This window comes from Eleginops maclovinus, chromosome 3 (genome assembly GCF_036324505.1).
Source record: "Eleginops maclovinus isolate JMC-PN-2008 ecotype Puerto Natales chromosome 3, JC_Emac_rtc_rv5, whole genome shotgun sequence".
Classification (NCBI taxonomy): Eukaryota; Metazoa; Chordata; class Actinopteri; order Perciformes; family Eleginopidae; genus Eleginops; species Eleginops maclovinus.
The window spans coordinates 19,860,074-19,887,270 of record NC_086351.1 but is presented as its reverse complement, the minus strand read 5'-3'; the positions used below and the strand labels follow the sequence as shown (position 1 = coordinate 19,887,270).

Here is a 27,197-nt window from a genome sequence, read left to right as displayed (position 1 = left end):
TGTTGGCCACATTCCTTTATGTGTCTGTATGCAGGCATTATTGTTATCTTCCTACCTGTCTACTATGCTGCTCGGGCGGTGCTGTGTCCTCGCCCCAGGGCATGGCATGGCATGATAGGATTTCAGGAAGTGAAGTAAATATTTTCTTTTATAGTCTTTATACTTCGTTGCAAACAGAATACCTTACATTTTAAAAGAAAAGTCAGGGTTAATTTAAAATGCCACGGCTGTTGTGTTTCTCTCTGAATTAGTGGAGTTGCAAGGGCCCTCTTGTGGGCGGTGTTTCTTGGTGAAAGCTGAATGTTCCAGAGATCATAATGACTCAGTGAGTCATCGCTGTCTGAAACTGGACTCTACAGCTGTGGGAGAATAGGCCTTCTCTTTCCTCAGCCACAAACACACTAAATAAGTTTACTACAAGTCTTTCTTTTGTGAAAGAAGCAGCTCATGCAGATTTTTGTTTTCTCTCTACTCTGAAGAATGCAACAAACTCTTTCTCTGCAGGTGGGGTTTTATGAGAGAAAGAATAATAAATCACCTGTGTGTGTGTGTGTGTGTGTGTGTGTGTGTGTGTGTGTGTGTGTGTGTGTGTGTGTGTGTGTGTGTGTGTGTGTGTGCGTGTGCGTGTGTGTTTATGCTTTTAGAGGCTGATCCGGTGGCCTATCTAAAAATAAAGCACAGGCTCTTCAGGTTACGATGCAAATCCGCACATTGTGGCAGCCAGTCAGGAAAGCATGCCCGTATCCTGTGTCAAGTTTTGTTGTTTGAAAGCTGGTTGCCGTGGCAGCAGCAGGAGTGAGGCCACGAGACCTCAACCGTGGACGAGCACATGGTATTTGCCTAACCTGTGGGCTGCGTTGCTACAGCAACAAAAGCCCAGCATGGCCACACCCATGTGTAGTGTGCAGACACTGACTCATCAAGCAAATATTCAAATTCTTTTTTTTTGTCCTTTAGTTGTTAAAATGGGACGTGGTTGCATTGTCTGGGACATGTTTTCGTATTTACACAGATACTTCCTCTGTTGTGTTTGAATGAAAAAGCCTGCCATCAGCCTGTGGTATATGTCTGTGTCTGTGGGTGGCACAAACAGGCTGATCTGTGTTGGCACTGCCAGACTTGTTGCTCCAGCCATTTTATACCCTCCTCACTAACCACCCGCCAGCTCCATTTTGTGAGAGTCAACTTTCCCTTAAGTGTGATATCCAATCACAGGTACCTGTTAAAAAAATAATAAAATACTAGTCTACCTGTATGAAAATAAGATTAGTTTTATCTCTTAATAAAAGTCCTTGGCCTAAAATACTATTTCCATTTTTTTATTTATTCGATGCATTGTAGTTTCTGTATTTTGTAATGTGACTGCTGTCATATATGCTGGAACCAAAGACACATTTCCATTTTATGCAAATTAAACGGACAACAAGTAAGTCAAACAAATAAAGTTTGTATCCCAAGTCTTTGAGTGCAAAATGTATCCACCTCCTGGACAGTGAATGGGATTGAGTAATGAAATACAGCCGCGGCAAAAAATAAAAGACTACTTCAGCATTATCATTTTCTCTTATTTTATTATTTATAGACCTGTGTTTCGGTTAAATTATTATTATTTTTGTTGTATTCTATAAACTACTGACAATTTTTATCTTTGTTGGAATTCAACAGACACTGGACTGGCTGCCATACATGTAGAGATAAAGATTTAAGAACAATTTGGAGTGGTCTCTTAATTTTTTCCGGAGCTGTAAGTAACTGTTGATGAAAGCATTGACATTGCAGGGTAAAAATAGAAAGTACAATTTTGGGGAATTACATTAAACTAATCTCTTTATGGCCAAGATGAACACAAGGTTTAATAATTACAAACTTGTTAACCCTAATGTTCATTTGTCATGCAAGTATTGTATTAAGTCTTCTTTAATGTTTCCTTTACATTGGTATGTGTGACGTTAAGCCACCTTGTTGAAAATCCTCTCTTAATTATCTTGTCATGTATGTCAAGACTCCTTTAGTCAAGGATAACGAACGGGCAACCGTGTCATTTTGACATGACAATCAAAATGTATTGAAAGGAGGATAATGTTTTGACAAGTTAAGCTCCCTTCAAATAAGTCTGAACAAAGCACTGCAGTGTATGGCTGTAAAGGTCCGTGTTAACTTTATCTCTTTGTCGTACCCTTCAGGGTTATCAGCACTCATTGGAAATAAGCCAGAACTGATAACAACTTGATGGTTTTACCTTCAGTCTCACAGCTCTCTAAGTATGGTTGCACCGGTTGCACATTGAATGGAAATTTGCATTGCGCTCTTTTGTGGGACTGTTTTCTTTGACTCTCATATACTTGTCTCCAGTTCTACGATTAACTCACTTTTCTTTAACGACTCACAAAGAGCTTAATTGCTCGCTATAAACCAAGGAAGAACTATGCAAGATACAAAGCCAGAGTTGTTGTTGTTGGCTTTCTTTTGGATGCCTTGGTAGTGCCTTTTGCAGACCAGTTCTTTCTCTTCTGTCTTTCTCCATCTAGTTTTCTTGTCCACCCTTTTTCCTTCCTTCATCTTAATCTCTGTGGCGGCAATTTGCGAGGTTTCTCGAACAATGCACCCTGTGTGTATCTTCCAGTTAGCTGTTGTAGGAATAAAGTGTGGGATGTATGGGACATGGTGCAGGGTATCCGGGGAACCAGAGAGGATGTGTCCAAGCTGGCAAGGCCCTCAGATTTATGGTGTAGATGTTCCTCTGCATTTATGGGCAACAGATGAAAAGATTCCCTTGTTCTTTTTCTCACAAACACCCTCCCTTACCCTGAATGTACCCCTCCACTCCCATTCCTTCTCTCTTTTAGACCCATCTTGCATGTAATGTTGTTGCGCTGGACGGGCAGTGGGTCCCACAAGAAGGAGTAGCAGTGTAGTCTTGTCTTGGTGGTAAAAGCAGAAAGAAGTAGTTGAGTGCATTTTGAGGCCTCTGTGTGATATGTCAGGTCAAAGCAGCATGGACAGAGGGGATCCTCTTGGTGATCGGTTCTGGCTCAGCCCCAAGAAAGGTAAGTGGCAAACATAGATCGGATATAATATGAGGAAAAACAAGGCTTGATGATTGTCGGCATTGGTTGGATGAACGTTTATGTCCTAAAAAGGTGTGGCCACATAGTCATTTTCACAATTTGGAATATGGATTTTGCGCACTTCATGGATCCCTCTTGCGAAACGTTAGTTAAGCCTTGTCTTGTTCCTGAATGGTGTAATACATCTCATGCATGCTGATTCTGATCCCTGGCCACAATTTAGCTGAGCTGGCTCTCATTGAAGAAAGAACAAGAGAGAATCGAGGGCTGGTTTAGATTATCTGTCCAGATCTCACTGCTGGAACATGTTTACAAGACAAAAGTATTTTTGTAGTCATAATTCCCATCAAAAGTTAATATCTATTGCTCATGTCAGAACTGCAGGAAACACACTATACTTCTTTCACTCTAGTTGGAATATACCTCTTTCCCAATGTAATAGAAAAAACATGTAAGATGTCAAAGTGAGAAATACTTTGCCGCCCTTTGCATAGAACATTGGGATATTATCCATTTATATCGATTGTAAGTGCTGTTGCTAGAGATGGACATGGCAAATCTGTCAAGTCACTGCTCCTGCTTTCAATCCGTCCTCGTTTACCCCCCCTCATGGGAGGGCTCTTGTCCAAGTCTAAGTTGCTGCAGGGGGCGTTGTAAGGCTGGACACATACAGACCCCACCACTAACACATGACAGACAGCTTGTTGGAGGGAGTTAGAATGAAAGGGACTTGGCAGGCTTTTTGGGTGCTCCTGGTTATTTTTGGTCTGTGAAGACGGTAACGCGAAGCATAATCTGTGACTTCACTTCTTTCCACTCTGGAAAAGGAGAAGTTGGTGGGATTTGTGACACGTGGAATTGAGAACACAAGCAGGGTCTGTCTTTTCTTTTTTTTTTTTCTTTTTTTTTTCTCAAACACACATGAGTTTATAGATTTTCCATGTGGATTTATGCGATACAAAAAAACCCAAATCCTCTCCTCACAGTAGGCTATTCTACTTGTGACGTACATATGGTTTTATGTTGCTTGACTGCCCAGAAAAGTAGCAGTGACATTTTCTTTCACTTTTACTTTTCTAAAACAGTTACACAGGCTTTATTTTATAAAACAAAGACTTCTAACTCCACAGCTGCTTTTAATAGCCTAGCTATGTATAGGTTTGTTTTGGCTGAGCAGCAGGAACAGTTCCTATAGAGTCTCGATTGATTTCAGACCATTTCTGTGTCTATTGTTCTTGCCCCTTAGCTCTGAACATGGCAAATAATGTTCCTCCCTCTTCTGTAATTTGCCTCTTTGTTTTTACCGCAGTCTTTCAAGAACAGTTGATTATTTATTTTTGCAGCAGTGGGAGGAATGCCAAAGACACCTCTCAGTCTCCTACCCTGCTCACCAGCCCCTTACACAGTACTTCTTTGTCTAAAACCATTCCGTGGTTTAACACACTTCTGTGGGTCTGTGTTTGGTGGGACAGTATATAGAGTTTTTTGTATTGGCATCCCCTTAAAGTATCTTTAGTCCTTTTGGCTGTACATGGAATTGACAGCTTCCTTCAAGTCATCAATGTTTAACCCCACTAGATCACCCCAATTAGGCTCAGAATGGCCAGGGACCAGTTAGTGCCAGGGGTTAATCCTCTTAGTTTCGTCCGTCTCGAATTCCAAAGGCTACTTTCTCCCTCTGCAACCCTTTATTGACACTGTTGTTCATGATGTCTCATACAAATATCAGTCAAGGTTGTCTGAGGGGTGGAATTATTGCCTCACATGCTTTCAATCAGCATGGTACAAAAGTCAACAAGTCAAGTTTATATATAGCCCAAAATTGCAAACCTGACCCAGAGAGCTTTAGAATTTGTACAAAATGCTTCACCTTAAATCTTTAGGACAACTATAAATACAAAATCATAATGTGAAAAGGTTGTAAGAAGATTAGACAGGTCCTGTTGATTGGCCTGTTTCGATTGGACATGCATTTAATAATCTACAGCACTGCTTGTGTGAAGGATTTAGTGTTTCAGCAGCTGACTCTGGTGGGAAATTATGTTGGCAATAGACAAAAAGTCCTGGTAGCACCAAAGACAAAATGAAGTCAAAAGAGGACCATGCATTTCTTTACAAAATCAAGACAATTGTTGTTGACAAATTTGAGTTTGGACCAAAAGTGGCTGAACAACCAACTGGTCAAAACCCATGACCCATGACATACAGCTATAGAAAAAATTAAGAGACCACTGCAGCATTATCAGTTTCTCTGGTAGGTATGTCTCTGAGATACATGATTTTTTATTGCATTCTATAAACTACTGACAACATTTCTCTGTGTTGGAATTCATAGCATACTGGAATGGCTGCCACACATGTAGAGATTGAGAGTCAAGAAAACATTGGAGTGTTTTCCTGATGTTTTTCCGGCGCTATATCACTGGTTAAAAAAAAGACAATATCTGTTTTGCTATTTCAGGTAGTGTACATTTCAAAAAGATGTTACAGAATGCACATCAAATATGGTCCAAATATGATAATTGTGTTGTCCGGTATAATATCAGCTCCAGAAAAGTGCTACAGTGTGTCATACAACTTTCGTTTTAACAACTTGAGTTGTGCATGTATATGTATGTAAACGCAGATTTTCCATAGAGCTCTTTCAGTCACATAGCCTTTTCTCTCCTCATTTACTCAAGTTTTTATTGCACCAGTGAACTTCAAATAATTAATCATTAATCTATTAAAACTGACTGCTTAGAAAACTATAATTACTGCAGTGGCTGCCCAACCTCCATATGAAGCTGTTTACAACTCTTGAACTTTAGCAGGTTCCCGGGTTAGAAGTGTTTCTGATCCAACATGCAAAGCTGTCAGTGGGCACAGCTGTCCTTGCGGAGGGGTCACCCACCAAGTATACCAATCCAGGGGTATCCCTTCAAATGAAAATGAGCATATTGTTGTTGGTAAAGTTGGGGCTCTCATGCTTTGCAGAATGATTTGTACGAAAGGGTACAACAGTGCGAGTCCTGATTGGGGTTAGACTAAGAACCACCCTTTCTCCTTGCCTTCCAATAAAGATCTTAAAATCACATCACAAATCAACGTTTCTGTTTTTAGTTAGAACAATCCACTCAGTTGAGTTGAGCTCAATAAAAGCTAGTGTTCGTATACAGTATATTCCTGAATGGGATTCCTTTCAAAAAGTGACATATATTACTGCTTACTACACAGCTATTTCCTAATTTGACTCAACATATGATTGTATTGATTTAAAATCTGATCAGATTGCTTTCTCTAAGAAAATAAATGGCGTTGTACTACGTATCAACTGTCAGAACTGTTACAATAACTTTAAATATGACACTGACATGTCTGTAGTTTCAACATAGATTTGTCTTCACACTTACTTCTTGTAATGGCCAGATACATTAGTGGTAAGGAAGGCTCATCTGACCTTTGCTTTCTCTGGAAGTGTGTCTAGTGGCTTGGATCTGATATCAGAATTGGGGCACGTGTGCCAGGCCAAGAGATCCCGGAGCAGCCCTTTGCAGTGGGCCAGTCGCCAGCCACCATCAGCAGGTGGTGACAAGTCTATTCTGGGACTTGCGGAGGTCTGAAACACAGAAGCAGAAGTGGACTCATAACCAGGAAACTATTCAGATACGCTCTCCTTAAGTCTTGTTACTCCTTTATCTGCTTCAATCAATCAAATCATGTTTCCATTTCCAGATTTGTGCTGCTGCAGTATCTGTTTATAGACAGGACATTAGACGCCATTACTTCTATAGTAAGTACTCCCCTCTGGTAGTTTATTTCTGAGCATTAGGTCATTTTCGATTGCCTCCTCAAACCTTGAGCAGCTATTTTAACCACTGAGTTGCTGTAAAAACCAGGGGTTTGTAAGGCTTAGGGTTAGGGTTGCCCGAAGACAATAGAGTATTTCTCCTGAAGCAGGCATATTTCATATTCCGATGGTTGAAAAGGGACTGGGACGAAGTCTAGGGTCACCTAGGGAAGTTTGAAGTTCACTGAACACGTTGTGCATAAACAGTGCATGAAATCACACTGATATGGGGCCAACAGAGCAAAGCACCATGCATGGCGATGCCAATTACCCCAAATGAGATAGCTCCAAACTCAACATTTTAACACATTATTGACTGGTGTATAGAGTAATTGGTGCTGACTTTAAAAATATAAATGTTTATATGTTTAAAAGTTTGCAAAAGTTTTACGATTGGTGGTTAACTGTGTCCTCTTAGCTGACCACTAGAAATTCAATAATATGCCAAGACAACATCTCCTCGAAAAGGGTGTGTATAATATGCTCGCATGCTGGGGCAACCAGACTTCATAGTAAGGTTTAGGAATAGAGTGTGGATTTGGTTACACAATGTTTTTCATGTAACATAAGTAAATTAAAACAAGGCAACGTCAACAACGTTTAGCTTTACACAGGAATGTCACCCAAGAGACTCTTTGTCGTGTCTGGTTTTTTTATCCATGCATCTCCCCCAACCTCCTTTCTACTCAGACTTTAAGATAAGATAAGACAAACCTACTATATTGATCACCGTAGAGAAATCTGTTTTCAAAGCATCAATAAGAAAAATGTATCAATTATATTTTTAATTATTTATACCATCTCACCTAACCTCCTTAGAAGCAGCCCTCGTAGGCATAATAAATGACAGAAAATTTGAAAAATGTGCCGATATGCACTTCCTTAGGCCCATGCTTGCAGCTTCACACTTGAACAACCAGTTTAAACCAGTTGACCCTTCCACTGCCATCAATGTCAGGCAAACTGTAACATGTCAAAGATAAAACATTTGTTTCGTAATATAGAGGAATGCCTTTCTTGTACAATGAATTTAGGATTTATTTCTTCCTTCACTTAAAAATCTCCTCCCAGCCTTCATTGTGAATCATTAACTTGTGAGGCAATGGTTTAAGCGTTTCTGCTATAGGTGGAGTTCAGACAAGCCCTGGGGCATCACCTCTTAGTCTGACTTTAGATGTCAAAGACCTGTTGTGTGGCAGTAATTGTTTTCATGACAGCATTGGTAAAGACAAATGCCAAAAACTATTTTAACATGTTCCTTTTAAAAGTTTGTCTGTGGTTTTATTCACCCAAGGGTGTCAGTATGTGCTCAAATTTCTTCTTGAATTGTTCTTGATTGTTTATGTAACTTTGCAAACGCACTTCTGATAAATGGCAGTGTAGTCCAGCTTCCCACAATAACAGATGTATAGCCTTCTGCTCTGCTTCAGCACTGAAAATGGATATGTTCCATTGTCATAACTGGCTCCCTTCAGTTGACTGTTACCATGGCAAATAAAATAAAAACAGTGTTCCCACAGTGTTTGGATGTGTAACAGTTTGTGTGGTTTCAAACAGCAGGAGGAAAGCATAATTTCTACGCCACTATTATTTCGCAACTAGATCACTGTGCTCCAGCACCGTATCTTGGGCTTCCGCTGCTTTTCAATAAATCCTTCTTTTTTTATATGGTATACTCTGCTGTATCCAACAATGGTCAGCTTTCTTTCCTGTATGGCTTGGTCATGAGTGGACACTCAGTGACACAGAGAGACAAACTGGAGACAGATGTACAGAAGCGGAGAAGCGATAGAAATCTGATCTCATGTTACTGAGAGTGCAGAAAAGGTTAGCTATAATGCTCAGTTCTTTATATAGTTGTGCAAGACAGACTCTTGGTTGCAAGCTAAAACCAGCCCGAATGGTAGCGGTCTGGAGCAGCAACACAATGTTAGGGTGCTTTACAGCCTGTTGCATCACTTTAATGAGCTGCAATGGGAAACACTAATGACTCGATGTCATTTCCTTCATTGGGTGACTTGGTTACCCTCCAACAAACACAGACATAAATAGAATATAACTTTATGTGTCTCTACCTCTGGTGGGCAGTTTCCCTTCAAATATTACCCTTTCACATCCAAAAGACTGTGTGACATTTTATCTGAATGCCACACCTAAAGTAAAGGCTCCTCAGTGATACTTGATCAGGAAATGTGTAAAACTAGACACCTTGTACTAGATAACCTCACATACATCCCCAGGGCAGGATAGATGTATGCCAACTGGTTGACTCTCCTTCTAAACTAATCCCTGTTTAGAACAGCCCATTAGCTGAGCCAGTGTGTGTGTGACACGCCAAAGGGTTTGTGTCAGCCCGTTGCAGTTTGCGTAGGTGTGTGTGTACATTATAGGAGGCATGTGCTTTCGTGTGTGGGTGGGCGTCTCCTGGAGAGACTCAGAGCTACAGAACATGTGCTCAAACACACTCCATACGTGTGTGGCTCCATTCATTTCTTTATTTTGATCAATTGATCGTATATGTTTATTCTTTTCTTTGCTGTCCTACTTCCTGCTCTACTATTTACTTAAGTGAAACTTTTTTTCCATGCCATTTTTTTCCTAAGAAATACAGAGAGAAGGTAGGAGGAGCCGACTGAGGAGTGTGTCTCACTCTCTTTCCTCTCTCGCGCAACTCTCTCACACACGCTGCCTCTCTTCCATTCTGTCATTGCCATCTCGGCAGTACGGAGACTGTTCATTCCCAGCCTCGCAAAAAAGCAGGGGAGGACAGCCCACTTTTGACTTTATTTAGTTCACTTTTCACATTGGAATACTCTTTTTCTTCACGATATCTAAAGGATCAGCAAGAACAAGAGGGAAAGAAAGTAAGAAAAAAAGTTTACCAGGATTTCTACTTCTATTTTTTTCTGATTGAATTGAGAAGCACGTGACAGCCGGTATTGCCACTGGATTCTTTCACACAACAAGACGTGATATTGTCTTATTTAACTTGCTTTTCATATTGTATTTTTCAGTTTTACTTTGAAAGAGCATACTGACACAAAAGCACAATGGTTGCTGGAATGTTGATGCCCTTGCGGGAACTGAGGGCCATCTATGAGGTGCTGTTTAAAGATGGTGTTATGGTGGCCAAGAAGGACAAGAGGCCTCAGATCAAACACCCTGAGATTGAAAGTGTTAGTAACCTACAAGTCATCCGTGCAATGGGGTCTCTTAAGTCTCGGGGCTATGTGAAGGAGACATTTGCCTGGAGACATTTTTACTGGTACCTGACCAATGAGGGCATTGTTTACCTGCGTGACTACCTCCGCCTGCCCCCTGAGATTGTTCCTGCATCCCTGCAGAGGATCAGGAAGCCGGCTGCCACCATGGCCTTTACTCAACGGGCTGCACGGGTCCAAACTGTTGAAGGTCCTACATCTTATGTCCCTAAGCCTGGACGCAGGGGTGAGGTAGAGAGCCAAGAGTCTCAATCTGAGCGTCAAGGCTACCGCCATAGGATGATGGGTCCTGGAGAAAAAGAAACCTACTCTGATAGGACCCCCAGGTTTAGGGGTCGTCCAATGGCTGCAGAACCGGTCAGGCCTAAAGCCTCATGGGAAGTGGAGGACCAGCCTCAGCCTCTGTATAGAAGGGGGGACGGCTTCAGGAATGAGGAAGCAGTGATGGAGGAGAGCAGGGTAAAAAGAGTCTCTCGTCAACAAGCTAATGTGAGCATTGAGAAGGTTGCAACAACACCACAGGAGAGAAGAGAGCCTGAAAAGAAGATGGCACCAATTTTCATTCAGAATCAAAGAGCAGTTTTGAAACAGGATGTGCCAGAGACCACTGTGCCATCAGCAGCCTTCAAACCAGCCCTGCCATTATCTGTGGCTGCTGTTGCTGTGGCTACAGGTGCTGCAACATCAAAGCTTCCAGCTGAATCTAATCCCAAAACAAATAAAGAGAGGATTGCAGATGAAAAAGCTTCCACGATGACAAGTAAAATGGTGACAAGCAGTTGGGCTATCACAACACTTCAAGAAACAGAGGAGAAGACCGAAAAGGTGTTTGTGAAACCAGTTCAATCTGCACAGGTAAAGCCCACAGTTGAAATGGCCGAGGATGAAGTAGAGCCCCAAGCCGTTGATACAATGGCTGACACTAAGGAAACCACCAGTTATCTCACTGAAACTGCTCCTCCTTTCATCACAAAACCTGCCAATACAGATGTCAAGGAAAAAAAGACCAAAAATGTGTTTGTGGAACCACTTAAACCTGTAGATGTCAAGGCTACAGCTGAACAAACAACTCATAACAAAAAGGCCCAGGTAGTAATCACAATGTCTGCTGCTCAGGAAACTTCCAAGCTCACCCCTGTCAATATAGATGTCAAGAAAGAAAAGCCTAAGGGAGCAAAGGTTGATAAGGAACCAATCAAACCTGCAGAAGTGACCGCAGTTGAATGCAAAACAGATCAAGAGAAGGCCAAGATATCTGCCAAAGTTACAGTCACTCAAGAGACCGCCAAACCCCCACCGGACACTACGGCAAGTGCAGGGAAGGAGATCTCTAAAGTTAAAGTGATACAAGAGCCCATTGATACTAAAGTGACCAAGACTGAGGAGTCACACCAGCAAACTACTATTGTGACAAAGTCAATACATGAGGTTAAAAATACAATAAATCTCTCTTCAACTACTGCTAGTCCTCAAGCTACAAAACCTGGCAAGGGAAATGCTACAGTAACAGAGATTATCACAAAAGAGGATAACACAGATGTGAAAGAGACTCCTAAGGTCAAGAAAGATGTAAAAATAGTGCCAGAAGAAGTACTCCAAGTCTCAGTAAAGGGGGTCACATTAGGAAAAAAAGATTCTTGTTCACCTCAGCTCAGTCAAAATGTTGCTACCATGGAAGTTGCAATAGAAACACTACAGGTTGTTGAAGGAAACTCTAAATCAAAAAGAAAGAAAAAGAAATCTCCAGGTGAGAAATCCAAGAGTTTCGATGCTGTGGAACTTCCTGACTCCAAGTGGGACAAGGAAAAAACCCCTGAGGTGGTCACTGAAAATACCCTTAAACCCGAAACAATGATGACCTCAGAAACACTGACCGTGTGTACCAGCATCAAGACTGAGGGATCTGTAGAGGAAAATAATACACAGGCTAAAATAGGTGTCAATGAGGGGAAAATAAAGGAACTTCCCAAACAACTTAATGAAAAGCAACAAACTGTGGTACAGAGTATTTCTAAAGCAGCAATACTGCCAGTAGATCAGATCCCAGCAGTGCCCCCAGTGGAGCTTTCAGTCGATGCACAACAAAAACAGAAATTTGAGAAAAGCAGTGTCAGCAAAATAACACATGAATCATTATACTCCAAGGACAAGGCAAATACAAACCTGCCCCACATGGAGCCAATGAAAACTGAGGATTTAACTGTCACTAAAGTGGAAACAGTGACTGTGCAGAAAAAAACTCAAATGGAGCTTATACAAGCAGGTCATAACCCTGCACCAGAATCTCAAAAACTCACAGTTGAGACTAAATCCCTAATAAGCACAGAAAAAGCTGCAGAGGAATCTTCAAAGGGAAAGAAGAAAGGGAAAGGGAAAAGGCAGGCTCAGGCAACACTATCTGACTCCACAAACACAAAACAGGTCTCTTTGCCTGAAGCAGAAACATTGGCGTCCACTGAAAATACATCATTGCCCAAGGGCACAGTTACAGCCAGCCGTGTCATGACCTCCGGACTGACAGAACTAAATGTTTCTTCAAAGATGACTCCTGAAAGAATGTGCAGTGAGGAAACCAGGCGGGCAGCAGCTGTGCTGTGTGAGGCCCCGGCAGACAAAGAGGAGGTGGAGCCAGTCCCGCTCTCTGCAGAAAAAGTCAAGCGGGAGGTTCCGAAACCAAAAACATCCTCCACTGCGAAGGAAGCACCCGAAGCCGGAGAATTAGCGTCAGCAGCACCAGCAGTAACAGCACAGGCAGCTGTAGCTCCTACACAGGCCAGCCCCCTCCACAAGGAAGAGGAGCCTCCCAGAGTTGCACAACATTCAGCCAGTCAGGCAGCAGAGCGCTGCACAGAGAAAAGGCTCTCTGCTTCTCAGGCCCTAAAGCAGGAGGAAGAGAAGAAGATTGACTCAAAGGAGGACACACCCTCTGCCATTGACACACCCGCCGCTGCCCAAACTGACCAGCTTCACCTGGGGGACACCTGCAAGCCTAAAAACCCCGAAACAGAAGAGGCCGACATGAAGAGGAAAATTGTAGTAGTTGAGGAGATAGTTGAAGTGAAACAGGTTGTTAGTCCTGAGGCAAGCGGGCATCAATCACCGCCACCAACTGTACAACCTGTGGAGGAAGGGGAGGAACTGGACCTGGATGTTCTGGAAGCAATCGCCATTAAGCGGTCACTTTTGGCAGGGGGACCCGGGGCCAGCGTTCAAGGAGCCTCACCTGATGAAGAATGGGACCACTCGTTGGACGAGCCGGAGGAGAAGACATGGCCTCACTTCATCGAAGGTTTGTTTGAATCTCTGCCAATTAACTTCTACTTCCGATCCCCTCTCGCTCTGCATGTGATGTAATTGCTGCTGGATTTAGGCTCCCACTTTTTTCTTTTTTGAAACATGGGAGGTCTTAGGTAGGGTTTTTCAAGGTCTTTCTGTTTATGAACCTCCACATTGTCATGCACTTAAAGTAATCCTCAGTAAAAAAAAACACTCCCATACTGCAATTGTCTGTCTCTGGCTTCTCTTTCAAAGTATTATTTAGGGTGATTTCATTACAGTGTATGGCTTAAAGTGACATATTACAGAGTCCAGCCTCTCCTTGTGATGTGGACGAGAGACAGTCTCTCTTTAGGAATAGTTTCAGTGAGCTGGTGAGAGTCAGTTGAGATGAGGCTGTGATTTAATTATCTGTGTGTTAAAATAGATTAGTGTCAGTAACACTGTCATAGCACACCCTGTGTTGTATTCAAGACAGAATACACGAAAGTAGTACTTTAATAATAACACTATGCTTCAAGTATACTTTACCTATGACTTACTTATCACACTGTTTTTTCGGATGGGGAATTCCATTGTTTGGTGATAAATTGAAGTCTGCACATGTGTCAGTGAGAACATGTAATCTCTGGAGCTATCTGAGTGTTTTCCAAATGAGATTATGCAGACCTGCAGTCATTCCAACAAGGTGGGGCTGTTTGCTGAGATCCAGCCTCGCCTGTTCCCCACAGAGACAGTTGTGCGTGAGTTAAAGCCAGAGAGGGGAGGTGTGGTGCTTTTGGGAGCATTTTTTCCTCTTTGCTCCAGTAAGACTGTGTTCTTGCCTCTGGTTTCTCAGCTCCCTTTTCAGCATGTCTTGTATAGGAGATAAGTATGCCCCCTTGCATACCTGCATGTAATAGTATGTGTAAAAGATGTGGGAATTATGTATGCAACGTGATAACAGTACCATATGTTGGCCTCTTTGTCTGGATTTGGAAAAAGAGGAAAAATACCTGTTTGACTTTGAAGCTGTGGTGTGTACTGCTGAAGTGAAACTGATGAATCATAATGCTGAAGCACATTCATGTGACTTTGGATTGGGCATGATTTCTAATATTTCACAATATTTCACGTGCTATTTTGACAAAAATGTATAGCCATCATAGGGCGTGTGTAAGGACTTCACATGGGCGTTGTCTTTTGTGGGTGTGAGCAACGGACAAAAAGAGTCAGGAAGTTGGAATAGTGTGCTCACTGCTCACAGGGTGTGTTTGTTTGGTTCCACACGTGACACCAGATCTGGATTCAATTATCCGCCTGGATCTTTTATTCAATCTGTGGTACTCATCTGGATAATAAGTCCCTTTTGAGTTATGAGAAAATGTTATTTAAACAACACATGCAACTTATCATTAACAGAAGTAAAATACATTCATTGCATTAACCCTTTGACAAAATGAACTCCAGCACTGATAGTTTGAGAAGTCGTGATTGTAATTAATGATTTGTGCTTGAGTTCTTTGAAACCATCATATATGGACACAGCAGGGCCATTTTATCAGATGACCACAGTGTTTGGTGACCCACTGCTGACATCTGCTGTCCATTACCAACCATTTTAATGTGTCACATAGATCAAATGCTACAAATATAGACATAGTAGCATATCGTCTTCTGAAATAAATGTGTGTGGACCACCTTTTTGTTTCTCTTTGTTTGTCAAGCAAGTTCAGTGCACTGAAAAGCAGTTTCCTTCAGCTTTTACCCCAGATACGTTTATAGTACTGTTTTCCTAGAGTATGGCATTCTTGGTATGTTAGCTGATGATTTAGTTATCAGCAGACTCAGTTACACCCTAGTATTTAGTGTCAGCAAGGTATGTGTGCTGTTGTCTTTCAACATTTTCTCTCCCGTATTGAATCAGTGAAACCAGGAAGAAGGAACATATTTGCAAAAACTGACTTATGCCACAAAAATGTTGCTTTCAAAACAGCAGATTCTTAAGCTGGTTTGGATTTCAAGTGAAAGCATTTTTTGAAGCACTTTGAATTTTTTTGAATGAAGGGCACTGTATGGGATTTGTATGAAATGGACACGCTTGAGAGGCAGTTTTAAACTCTGCCCACACATGGCACCAGGAGCAATTAGTGTAAATCACATCCCAGACATGGCACTGAGGGCCTTCGTGCTTTTTTCTCTCTCTCTGAAATCATGCCCAATGCATTCTTTAAATGAAGATCTACAGCATGCTGCAGTTTTGTGCCTCTCATTATGGTGGCACAGGATTTTGATGTTATGACTCACCCGGACCTCTTCTCAAATCTGAAAGATTGAGTTATTATCCTGACCTTTTTCGAGTTAGAAAAAAAAAGAAAGTGGGGGGACAAAATGACTGTTCAGTCCCACACTATCTATCAAAGCCTGTGTTGTGAGTTGGCAGCTAAAGTAAAATCTGCTGCTGCTGTTGACCACCATCAATGTTGTGCTCAAAACAAAGTAATTGACCTTAGCTGCCGTGTCTAACTGCTCCACCTGTGAAATCATTTTGAATATTTTACTGCACTCATAAGTGTCAGAACATATCAGCCAACCTTATAAAAATTGATACTCAAAGCAGCCCAAGCTAAAATTTTGACAATGAAGAGATACTGTTGATACCATAGTCTGTCCCAGGTTTAAAATATGAAGTCGGAATGAAACCAGAGCATCCGAGTAGTCCTCCAAAGCTGCTGAATCATTTGTATTTATTCAATTCAAATATAAAATAAGAATCAAACGTTAATACCTCTGTAATAGTAATATAAATAGTTTAAAACTTTTTGGAAGAAGCACATTATGTAAGGCAGCCAGAAATGACGTAACAGTGTAATGAGAAACCAAAGCATAATACTGTCCCATGAGAATTTCAAAGTACCGCGTTGGCAAACACCAAATGTCAAACCTAACACCAGCCCATTGCAACATCATGGGTAGAGTCTGGGTCGTGATGCAGAATCAGAAATCTGTTATAGCAATAAAACATTTAGCTAACTGTGAACCAAAACCCCAAAAACAGAGGGGTTGATAACATGTGGAATATATTGAGGGTTTGGCCAAGATGGTTGTGACGTTAGTCATTTCCCAGGGTGAATATTGGACAGGGGCTTAGTTCAGTTCTGTGAGTCATTTGAAAAAGCTGTAGGTTGTGTTTCTTCTACATGTGTCAGTATTCTGTAGGGTTTTTCTTTCACACGTTTGTAAAATATGACCTTTCTGTTTTGACCCTTACTTTATGAAGTATTTTCTCAGGAGAGAAACTCACTACATGGCTGGTCAAGATTGATTTTTAATTAAGAGAGTTTACAAAGTGAAGCTCCCGCAGCATATTGGTGAAGATTGAGATACGAGGTATTCCCTCTGGACAAGAGCTTTGAATACCTTTCGGCTATGTGTCTAACCATGAGTACTATTAGCATGAGGCTCAGTTTGTGAAGGCACATGAGGAAGTCAGGAATTCCCTGCGATCCTTTGTAAAGCCCCCACATGGTTTCTCAGTATAGTTTTCCTTTCACACAGGGCTTCCATCTACAGTGTCCACGTTTCATGACACAATCCCAGCTCTGCTCTCCAGATACTGGCTGGAATTGCTTTTACGGAGAAATAGAGCCAGTTGTCAACACTGTGATTGCCCAAGCCATTCGCATATATTAGAAGCAACTATATTTAGAGAATGTTGTGCATTGCAGCAATCCCAAAAGCAATGGAGAATGAAGCCTAGAGCTAATCTCTCGTACGAACTGTCCATCCCTAAACTCTGTGTGTGGCTATATCATTTAACAACATGATCCCTTGGGAAGGTGCCAACAACACAGAAACTTAAAGACATTTGTGACATGTCCACAAAGGTCAAAGCGTTTGCCGTCTTTTCACATTATCAACTCATCATGTACGAATAAACATGGTGAGGTTTAAAAAGGAATTAATATTATGTTTCAAACTTAAGTGAAGCAGACCAAATAAACCGTGACTAAGATACACAGATGCTGTTTTCTAACACATGGTTAATATAGTATGTTAAGTAAGGTTTGCTTAAGGGAACGTAATGTGGCTAAAATAGATTTGTTTTTTGTAAATAATGAGTTAACAGTTGACTTTCGGTCAATGGAAGTCTATTGGGGAGAAGTAATGGGTTTGTTTCACCCACCCAATCACTCTGTCCTCCTCTCTACGTTTCTCTTTACTACGTCATTTGAAACACTTGCTTTGACCATTTAATATTGATGAAATGACATGTTAAAATCTGAATATGTGAATGATAACAAACACAACAACGCCAGTTGGTGATACCAGACTAAATTAAATAAATAGTCCATCAGTCCTAGCTCTCAGTTTTCATATTTTCTGGCTTTGTGGCTATATCCATCCATTTTGTGTTATTGCCAGTGCTTTTTCCCAAAGTGGCACTTACAATAACCAGTGCAACCCATCTCATTTCCAGTTTAAATGTCAACCATTGAATAAACACTCTTTCCATAAGTTAAGCACCATGATAAAAACAGTACAACTTGATCACCAATCATTAGTAATGTAAGCACCAAAGTTACTTTATAATTATAAATGGAATTATTAGAGTTTATTACTGTATCACATTGCATATCATATTTAGTCGTATCATCATCAAGTAAACCATCTATGGCATAAATGCTTCTTGTCGTATAAAGTGATGACTCTACTTTTGTATGTGTCAACAATTTAATATCCTAATGATGCCTCTAGCTTATGTTGACATTTGTTTTTCTGGCTGAGCACTGTGACTCTATATTACACAATAAACCTGCCATGATCATCATCAAAGAGAGCACTAGGAAAGGTAGGAGGGAGGGAGGGGCCAGGGAGGCTTGTGTTTGTGGAGGTTGTCGCTAGGGTTGAGCTTAGCCAAGTGTCCTGCCTGAGCTCTTCCATCAGTTTCTAACTATGACACTCTCTGATCATTTGGCTCTGGAGGATATTTATAACCCTCTCCCCCTGGCCACCCACCCCCCTCAGTCCCCTCGCTCCTGCCCCCTTCCCCTACCATGGCGCGTTGTCCCTCCTCCCCTGGCCACGGGAGAGCAGGCTGACAGATCCTAGCAGAAGGCACAGCCTGTCAAAATTGAACACAAGGGAGAAACAAGGCAGTTCAGAGCAAACATATAGGAGCCTCTCCCGTTCTCTTCATTCCCCCTCTCTAAACCTCTCGTCCTCCGTTTCCTGCCCCACACCGTCTCTTAGATGAAGATCATACCTGGTAGGTCCACAGGTTTGTCTGTCTGTTTCTAACTGCGTGTCTGTGTAGCTACTGAGTTTCTGGCAATCGCACCGTGTGAAGTCTTGTTGTGTTCCCGATGGGTGCTCGAACGCGACAGACACAACCTTCAGCTATGGATTGTGTTCCATATTTAAACCTGTCTACAGTGTGACTGACTTGATTCTTGCGCAATGTTGGCTGCCTTCAATATTTTCCTTTATTTGATTGGTATGCCGATAGACGTGTGTGAGGGCAGGGGTTGAGGAGAGAAATGCTACCCCCCACCACTTCTATCCTGTCAATCATGACATCTGATGGACGTAAACAAGCAGGGAAGACTTCCATATCCGAAACTTTTTGTCTGCGTGTAAGAAACAAATTTGTGCTCTTCTGGTTATCCCGGATTGTTCTAAAAAACAAGTCCACCTGTTGTTGTACTGGATGATCCCAATGCATCAACAGAAGTATGTTACATTTGTAGTTCCTGCCTTTTTAAGAGTAACCTATCACGTTGTGTTTTTTTATGTAACCTAAACAAAAATACTCTTTATTGAGCAAGTGTCACTCACTCAAGGATATTGTTGCTTGGCATTGCTTCACTGGGTTTAACAGTTTCAACTGAAATGTGTTATCTGCCAAGAATGCAGATAAGCCCATTCTGCGTTATAGCATGAAGTTATTCTATCACTAAGATCAATTGGGCCACAAAAGTGCATCTGATAAGCAAGAGTGGCGGAGTATAGGTTAGTTATTTTCCTTCTTTGAAACAGGTTAGCGTCAAATCAAATAGATTGAGATATCTATAACATGAATTAACAGCAAAACTTAAATTGAGAAATTAGGAGAAGGTAGTTTGCTCTTTTGATAAGATAGGATCAGATCTTAATTGACCTAACGGTGTGAAAATAATACTAAAAGACCAGAGACTCAAAGAAAAAAAAGGGATTAAGCAATAATAAAACAAGACAAAAAAATAGAATAACAGCTGTAGACAAACTATATATACAGGGAGTGTGACAAGTAGCTGATTATTAAGATACATCAGTCAGCCCAGCAGCTGAAATAATCAGGAGCAGAGCAGACAGAAGAAGACCAGTAACAGCTTCAGGGTGGTGCACAAATTCTTTCTTGGGGCGTCCTTTCTTTTTTAGATGTCTCTGCCACACCCATACAGCCCCAGCACACTCTCTCCTCCCTGCCCCCTCCCAGTATAGGCCCACCTGTCATCACAGCCTGGGCCTGTCCTCTCATCCCCCTCTACCTTATCCCTCTCTATCTGTCCCAAAAAAATGCTTTCAAGCCACTCAGGACCTACTTTTCCCGCCTTGGTGGTTTTGGTGCACTTAGTTACCCTTTTTGTATTCTGGCGCTTGAGAAAACCCAAGAGGCAAGGTAATTGTAGTAGGCAGTTATCGAAAGCAAGGTTGTATTGTGAAGGTCTGAAATGTGATGAATGACATCAAATTCTCAAAGTAGATGGATGGTAGAGGAGTGTTTGATTAATCTCTTACTTATTTTCTGTCCGTCCTTACTTGCGAAGAAAATAGCCCTCATTAAGCTCAGCCAGAATTGGAGGTTCCACGCCATGGAACTGTCATTCTTGCAAAATACATGTATCAATGTGTCTGTTCAATAGCACTTTGATGACTTTATCAACATAGTTTGAAGTGTCACTCTTTAGCCACTCAATGACACATTTTTAGTGGTTAGCCATGCTAGCATTGTGGCTGTTACTCTGTTTACTGGTCATTCTACTGCCAGATCTTGACTCATACATCTTAATAACTATCAGACAGTCTTGGTCATAAGAGGAGGAATTCTACCGACGTTGGTGATCCCCTTATCTTTCCTCATGTCATCCTGCTAGAGTTATTACATTTCCATTAGCTCTTATCCATTTTCTTTGCTAATTAGCAAATGCCATCACCTTGAACTTAGATGTTAAATATGCATATGTTTATGCTTTAACATTTTTAGAGTGTTTTATTTGAATTAGCATTGTACCTGTTAGCATTTATTTATAGTCGCTTGTATCAAAAGAGAGAGAGTGCTACCCAGATAAAGTGTTGGTATAATCTTATCTATGATAAGAGTAGGGGGAATCTGGACATAGTTGATGTGTAACGCAGCTTCAATCTTGTTAAAATGTTGGAGTAACAACAATGAAGCTATTCTTATTTGACAGTTTGTCGGTTAAAGGTCAAGGCAATCATATGATCCGGGCTGATTAAGGATTGGAAGCTATTACTATATATTCATTTTGACATGGCGTTGTGATACAGTTTTCTTAAAATGTCAATATTGATTCCTCTTGATATACCAATGACCTATCACTATCAGCCAATTTGCTTATTTACTGTTTTTAGCATGACCCTGACATTATGTTCTATCTGCAAATGTTTAATCGTCCTGAGTACTGAAGGTTTAAATGCAGCTGCCGTCTTTGATGATCCATGTTTTTTAGTGGAGGCTTGTCATGGGGCTCTATGTTCTTAACTGTCCCCTTTTTCATTGGCATCCATTCTGCTGGATTAAAACAACTCTGTCCTCTAGTTAGCTACCCAGTTTAGCTAGCTGTTACCACCCTAGTGTTGCTTCAGTTTCTCGTCAGATGCCCCCCACACTGTGCTTTGCGTGCAAAAGGTGGGAACAGGCATCTCTGACCATGTTAGAATGAGGTCAGCTGGCAGGTCATGAGGAAGGGGGCATGGCTGACGTTGACTGTAAATACTGTTACAACCACAAGGTACAACACTTGGCATTCACTTGCCGAACTTTGACCCTTCCTATATGTTTGTTTTCCTATCCTCAGACTGCGCCGGTGGGACATACCAAAGCATAGGTCACACTTGCAAATTGTAGTGTTGCAGCGCCATCCTATCTGACTTAACTTCTTAAGGAAAGGATGCTTTAGGACTCTTCCCAAGCTATTAATGGGGCGGCACACTGATTTGCATAATTAGTCAGATGAAATTGTTCATAACCAGTATTCAGCATAACAGGTTTGAACAGGTCACTCATTTATCACATCCGCCAAGGACGTTTGGTTGGTTGGTTGGTTTGTTTGTCATTAGAAAAACTAAAAACTATTTTCCCGGACTCAATGCTACTTGGTGAATTTGTACCATGGACCAATGAACAGCCCAACAGAATGTTGTGAAAAAACGAATCAGGGAGTGGATGCTAGCATTGTTTACATTTGTAATCACATTATATTACATTCAGATTGTTTTACCTGATGCTTTTTTCCAAAGCGAGTTAGAATAAGTACATTCAACTATAATGATAAAAACTCAGAAAGACCTGTAAGTATATTAGCTTTTAATGAGACAAACCATTTTAAGGTCTACTGCATTTGCTTTAATTAAGCCAAACCTTTCTAAGTTGTGAGAAGTTTTTTTTTTTTTTTTTTGAGGCGCATCCTGGGTCACACTCGTGAGGGAGTAGTAGGCTGATGCAGGGCAATGTGCACATGTTTGAGTGTATGGTTCAACCATGTCCTTGGTGTAGGAAAGGCCTGATATATTAAAAGCATGAAAGGCCATTACCAGTATCTTCCACATGTCACGGTAGTTTAAAGTCGACTCACATTTATTTTCTCTTATACAGGAGCTGAAGGTTGAGAAGGTGTGAACTCATTTGTTACATTGCTTTTTAAGTGTAAGGTTATATAAGACATGCTGGGGAACAAGTGCCATTCAATCACATTGCCAAACAAACTATTGTATAGATGAATGTAAGTGGCACACTGAGCTGTGTGGGCCGTGGTGGTTGAGCTCTGCCACTGCCATTGGCCTGGTTTGTGGAAAAGCAGGCATTCTTCCTGGAAACAGTCATAACTCCTACTCTGGAGCAATTGAGCAACACCAGTGTGTGTGTGTGTGTGTGTGTGTGTGTGTGTGTGTGTGTGTGTGTGTGTGTGTGTGTGTGTGTGTGTGTGTGTGTGTGTGTGTGTGTGTGTGTGTGTGTGTGTGTGTGTGTGTGTGTACACGTGCGCACACGTGCGCGCACGCGCGTGACTGCCGCTGGAGAACGAGTGGGCATGAGTCATAACATAAACAGGGACCTTATGTCTCAGGGGTTTGTAGAAACCCAAAGGGGCTGTTGATACACGTCATGTGTCCTAAGGGAGTAGTTAACAGACCCTGATGAGACAAAAAGACACATGGAGCACATACGGGACGTTCATTTGGAGCTTTATTTACCGGCATTATTGGGACTGTATAGTTTATTTATACCCCTTGTGACCTCAATCAGGGACTTCCCCAGCTCTCCATGCATCATTTAGTTTACCTAAAGATGCTGATGTATCTTTTTGACACTTTATGACGGGGGTCCCTGTTTGCAGTTATAGTAATAAATGTAGTACAGAAAAAAATTAGTTATAGTCAAATAAACAAAGTGTGATTGCATGTTTAAAGTTTCCTCAGTAATTGTTCATGACTCAGTATTTCTTCAGGCTCTGCCTCTGTTCAGTTTTCCTTTAGGAACAATTTGTTACTTCTGTTCAGTTATTCCTGGCACAGATTTCTGACTTCAGTAGAGTTGTGGTACAAACATTGAAAAACATGTATCTCAAGTTAAAGCAATCGTTTGACATTTTGGGAAATGTACTGATTCACTTTCTTGCTAAGAGGGAGATAACAAAAGTGTTATACCACTCATATCTGTCAGTTCAACATGAAGCTACAGCAGGTTAGCTTAGGTTAGCATACAGACTGGAATAAGCTGAAACAGCCAGCCTTGCTCTTTCCATATAAAAAAAAAGAAAAAACGTGGCTTGCATTTTTTGTGCCTAGCCAATTAATGTACCTGCACGTGTTCCTCTGTAAAACGCAGGATGGATTCTAAATAAATATGAGCTGTAGAAATGCTGGTTTTGTTAACTTGGGAGTTAAGGCTAGCTGTTATGCCCTGTATTATGCTAAGCTCATTTAAGCTAACAGCTTGCTGGCCGTCGATTCCTATTGACCGGACAGAGAGTCTTATCACTCTTCTTATCTGGCTCTCCCAAAGAAAAGCAAATACCTGATTTCCTAAATGTCAAAGTAGTCATTTATTACTTCTTTTAATTGTATCTTAAAATGCTGCTCAGTGAGTGATGGTGGTCATTGCAACATGCAAAAAGATCAGAGAGCATCCGATACAGTCCTATGTCAAAGGTCAGTGTCCACATCATATTTAGGTCACTTTCTTTTTCAAAAGCGACCGACGAAGAGCTCAGCTGTGCCCTGTTGTAAATTGTCACATGCTCAAGTTGACTGGCGACAGAATGTGCCACCACGAGAACACTGCTACTTTGACCACACATAAAATAATTACTTGGTGATCTTAACACAGGCAGGGTTTATTAATTTGTGGTTTTATTGGACTCAAACACATTCCTTTTATTTTTTTTACAAGCAATGTAGAAACAGGAAGAGGATATAGGCAAATATGACATGAAGATAATGTTGAATAAACTGTCTTTTCTCTTTTGTTTTGCCCGTCAAAGAGGGGCCTCCAGTAAGGCTGTTATTTTTCAGAAAGTGCTTCCTGTTTCCTTTTTAACTCCCCTCACACCAGCTGGAGCGGTAGCCTATGTTTCGATCACAGGGGACTACTGGGTGGTCCTGCTCACAATGGCAGTATTGGGAATTATATGTACAAGATGGGCTCATATGGAGAAAGAAGCAGATATTTCGATTAATAAAGGTTGACCTTGATATATCAGTTTAAGGACACCAAATGGTGCTTACTCCCAGAGAACTGCACAGAGAAACTTAGCAGCTTTTTTGTGAATGTACTTTATGTTATTCTAGTATTTCAGTAAACTAATTATTATTAAAGACATTGATTAAGAAAGGCAGTGACAAAGAAGACTGAAGACACTAAATACACTCAACATCACATATAAATACATATAGTTAATGTGCTTTTTAAACATTTGCACATTATACTACAAAATATAACATGTATATTGCAATAAACACAGTGGTATATTAATATAAATAAGATATTAATGCTGAATTGCACAAATTACAGGGTTTGGCATTCACGAAGGAGGCGCTCATTTCCTATAAAACGCAACTCATCAAAATCGCAATCACATATAAGGAATTTGCTTTTGATGCATAGACAAGTACTATTAAATAGACAAGGAAAAAATATACATACATTTCAAAATATGCACAGTATCACATGTATCTGTTTTGATAAAAATAAATATCTGGGCAGGAATGTGCAATAAATGTCTGCTTTGTTTTATGCAAGGCTCACGGTATAAATCATTTGCCATGTTATAACAATGTGGGATTTTTTTTTCCTTCACAATATTATACAAATGTCTGAATAACATAGAGGGTTCTGTTTTTTGTGGTTGGATTTTAAGTGAAAATAAGATCCACAGGGCGTTTGTTCTTTGAAAGTGTTATAATAGAGAAGAAATGCACAAGAAATGTGCCTCAAGCTGCTGCTGTAAAAACAACATTCCACAGTAACATCAGAGGAAAGTGAAGAAAAATATCATGCAATGCGTCCATCACAACCATGAGTTAGCACTTTGGTTCTCTTGAGTTATGATGGGGGAGGCAACATAACTATCAGAACTGTCAAGCTCTGAGGAGTGGTAACATGTCAAGAGATAATAATAAGTGTGAGTATTTCCCAAGGAATTCATTCCTTTAGATAATCTACAGGTTGCAATACAGCTGTGATGTTTAATGCTTACAAGACTGCATAGTTTCGTGACAAACCTCGTGTTTTTGTCTTGTTGTAAATGAACAACTAAAACAGATAGGTAAGGGTCTTGAATAGCAGCATTGTCTTTATGGACTAGGCTAGTTTAAAAGCAGGATGTCAACACTGAGAGTGGCCAGTTTTATCTCAGAAATGTTAGGATGGGGATAAGATAGGAGAAATATTAAACCATCTGTATGTCAGAATTGTAAAATGTTTACATAAAGACTGATATCAGTGTGTTAAAACTAGCTATGTTAAGTCATGATAGTATCAGTGGAATAGCAGTGGGGGAATGTAACCAATAACTTTACTTTGTTTGCAAGATTTAAATAATTTACTAAAAAAGATTTTCAGAATGAAAATGATGTAATTTTTACTCCACTCATTTTAGCTGACAGCTTTAGTCATTAGTTACTTTACAGGGGTTTGTGTACAAAATAATGTACCAAATCGTATGTAAGTGTATTTCATCAAACCACCCAAAAGCATACTGTCCATTTCAATGTATTAAATATGTTACCAGTTTATGCAATGTGAAGATGTTTCTGCATTGAGTATCTTTAGGTACATTTAACTGAATATCCTGACTTTTTAATATTTATTTTCAATGTATGAGTTTTATTTATAGAGCATCTGTTCATATTTTATAGCTCTAAAGTTGCAGAAATGTAACAGGGAACAAGTTTGGGAGTGGTTATGATTGGATGCCATCTAGTGGTGGAAGCGTGTATTCCTTTCTGATATTGGTAGAGTGATCTGTTGGCTGGACGACGGAGTTTTCCTTTCCATCTCAAATCACTCAGTTATGGGGAGACTCATCTGTCTGCGGTTCTAGAAATACAGCCATGAGTAAGAGTCAGTCACAGCTACCACCGCACATGCTTTTGAATGTTTCTAAAGCGGTTGTCATGGAAACATCCCTCAAGGTCCTCTTTTTCCACATTTAGATGGTTACTTGGAATACCACATGACATAATTGCTGATTAATAGAAGAAAAGAGGAACATACAATAACAGTTAATCATAAGGGTTTATATTACTGATAGTGTTTTCTACCTGTTTGAGGCAATTCACTCCATCAGTTATAAAGGATTTGAAGCAGCACAATGTTCACTTGTAAACAAAACTGATTATTTATCTTCTTAAAATCAGTGTCAACATTGAGTGACACACAAAATGAATCAATAAATCAATGATAAATTGTATTATTGATTCATTTTGTTTGGTTTGGAGCTAGAAACCTTGAGTTATTGATGAGTAAATTACAGTTTTTGCAACTATATTGTTAATAGTTTGATCATTGTTTTGAGTCTAAAACATTCATATATGAAGGATATGTATTGTTTTTATGAAGGTGAGGCTTATTACTTGTGGGTAGAGGAGGGAAAGAGTGATGATAGCAACTAAGCATTGATATTTTAATTGTTTTGTCTGTAGTTTTCACTATGAAGTGTAGCATTTGATTTATTGTATCATCTCACTGTGAAAACTCACTGTGATATGGTTTTAAAACATCCATTTGCGTACTGACACTTTATTCAGGCAGTCCAGTTTGTGAATGCTACGATTTTGTAACAACTTCTGCCCTTACTCAAAAAACGTTTACTCTTTCAAATGACTCACCCATTATCCCCTTTGGGCATATTAAAGTGAAATTGACTGTAATCTCTGTTTTAACCCAAGTGACCTGCAGAGGGAGCTACATGCCGTTTTAATTGTATCCTCTGTGCCATTAAAACTACAACCACATCAGCTATTTCCCAATTGCCCTGTTGCATCTGAATTCCCCAATTTAAACAATAGCAACGACTCTATAACAGATGTGCTTTCCGCGGA

The 27,197-nt window shown here is 40.6% G+C and overlaps 1 protein-coding gene and 1 long non-coding RNA gene across 13 annotated transcripts in view; one reads left to right on the top strand and one right to left on the bottom strand.

Moving 5' to 3' along the window:
* The window catches only part of LOC134861332 (plectin-like), a 133,255-nt gene that overhangs the window by 55,410 nt on the left and 50,648 nt on the right, over positions 1-27,197 (top strand). For 5 of the 12 annotated variants that reach the window (XM_063878450.1, XM_063878449.1, XM_063878448.1 and 2 more), the window contains exon 1: positions 9,933-13,407. The exons of the other annotated variants lie outside the window; for them this stretch is intronic. In XM_063878450.1, coding sequence (XP_063734520.1) covers positions 9,948-13,407 — 3,460 coding nt within the window. In that variant the 5' untranslated portion in view covers positions 9,933-9,947. Of the gene's footprint in view, positions 1-9,932; positions 13,408-27,197 lie in introns of those variants that run through there. 12 annotated transcript variants of the gene reach the window in all.
* On the bottom strand, positions 5,332-13,456 carry LOC134861336 (uncharacterized). Its single transcript, XR_010165392.1, has 3 exons — positions 13,342-13,456; positions 6,461-6,666; positions 5,332-5,986 (listed from the first exon to the last, which is right to left on the bottom strand). It is a non-coding gene; the product is annotated as an uncharacterized LOC134861336 (long non-coding RNA).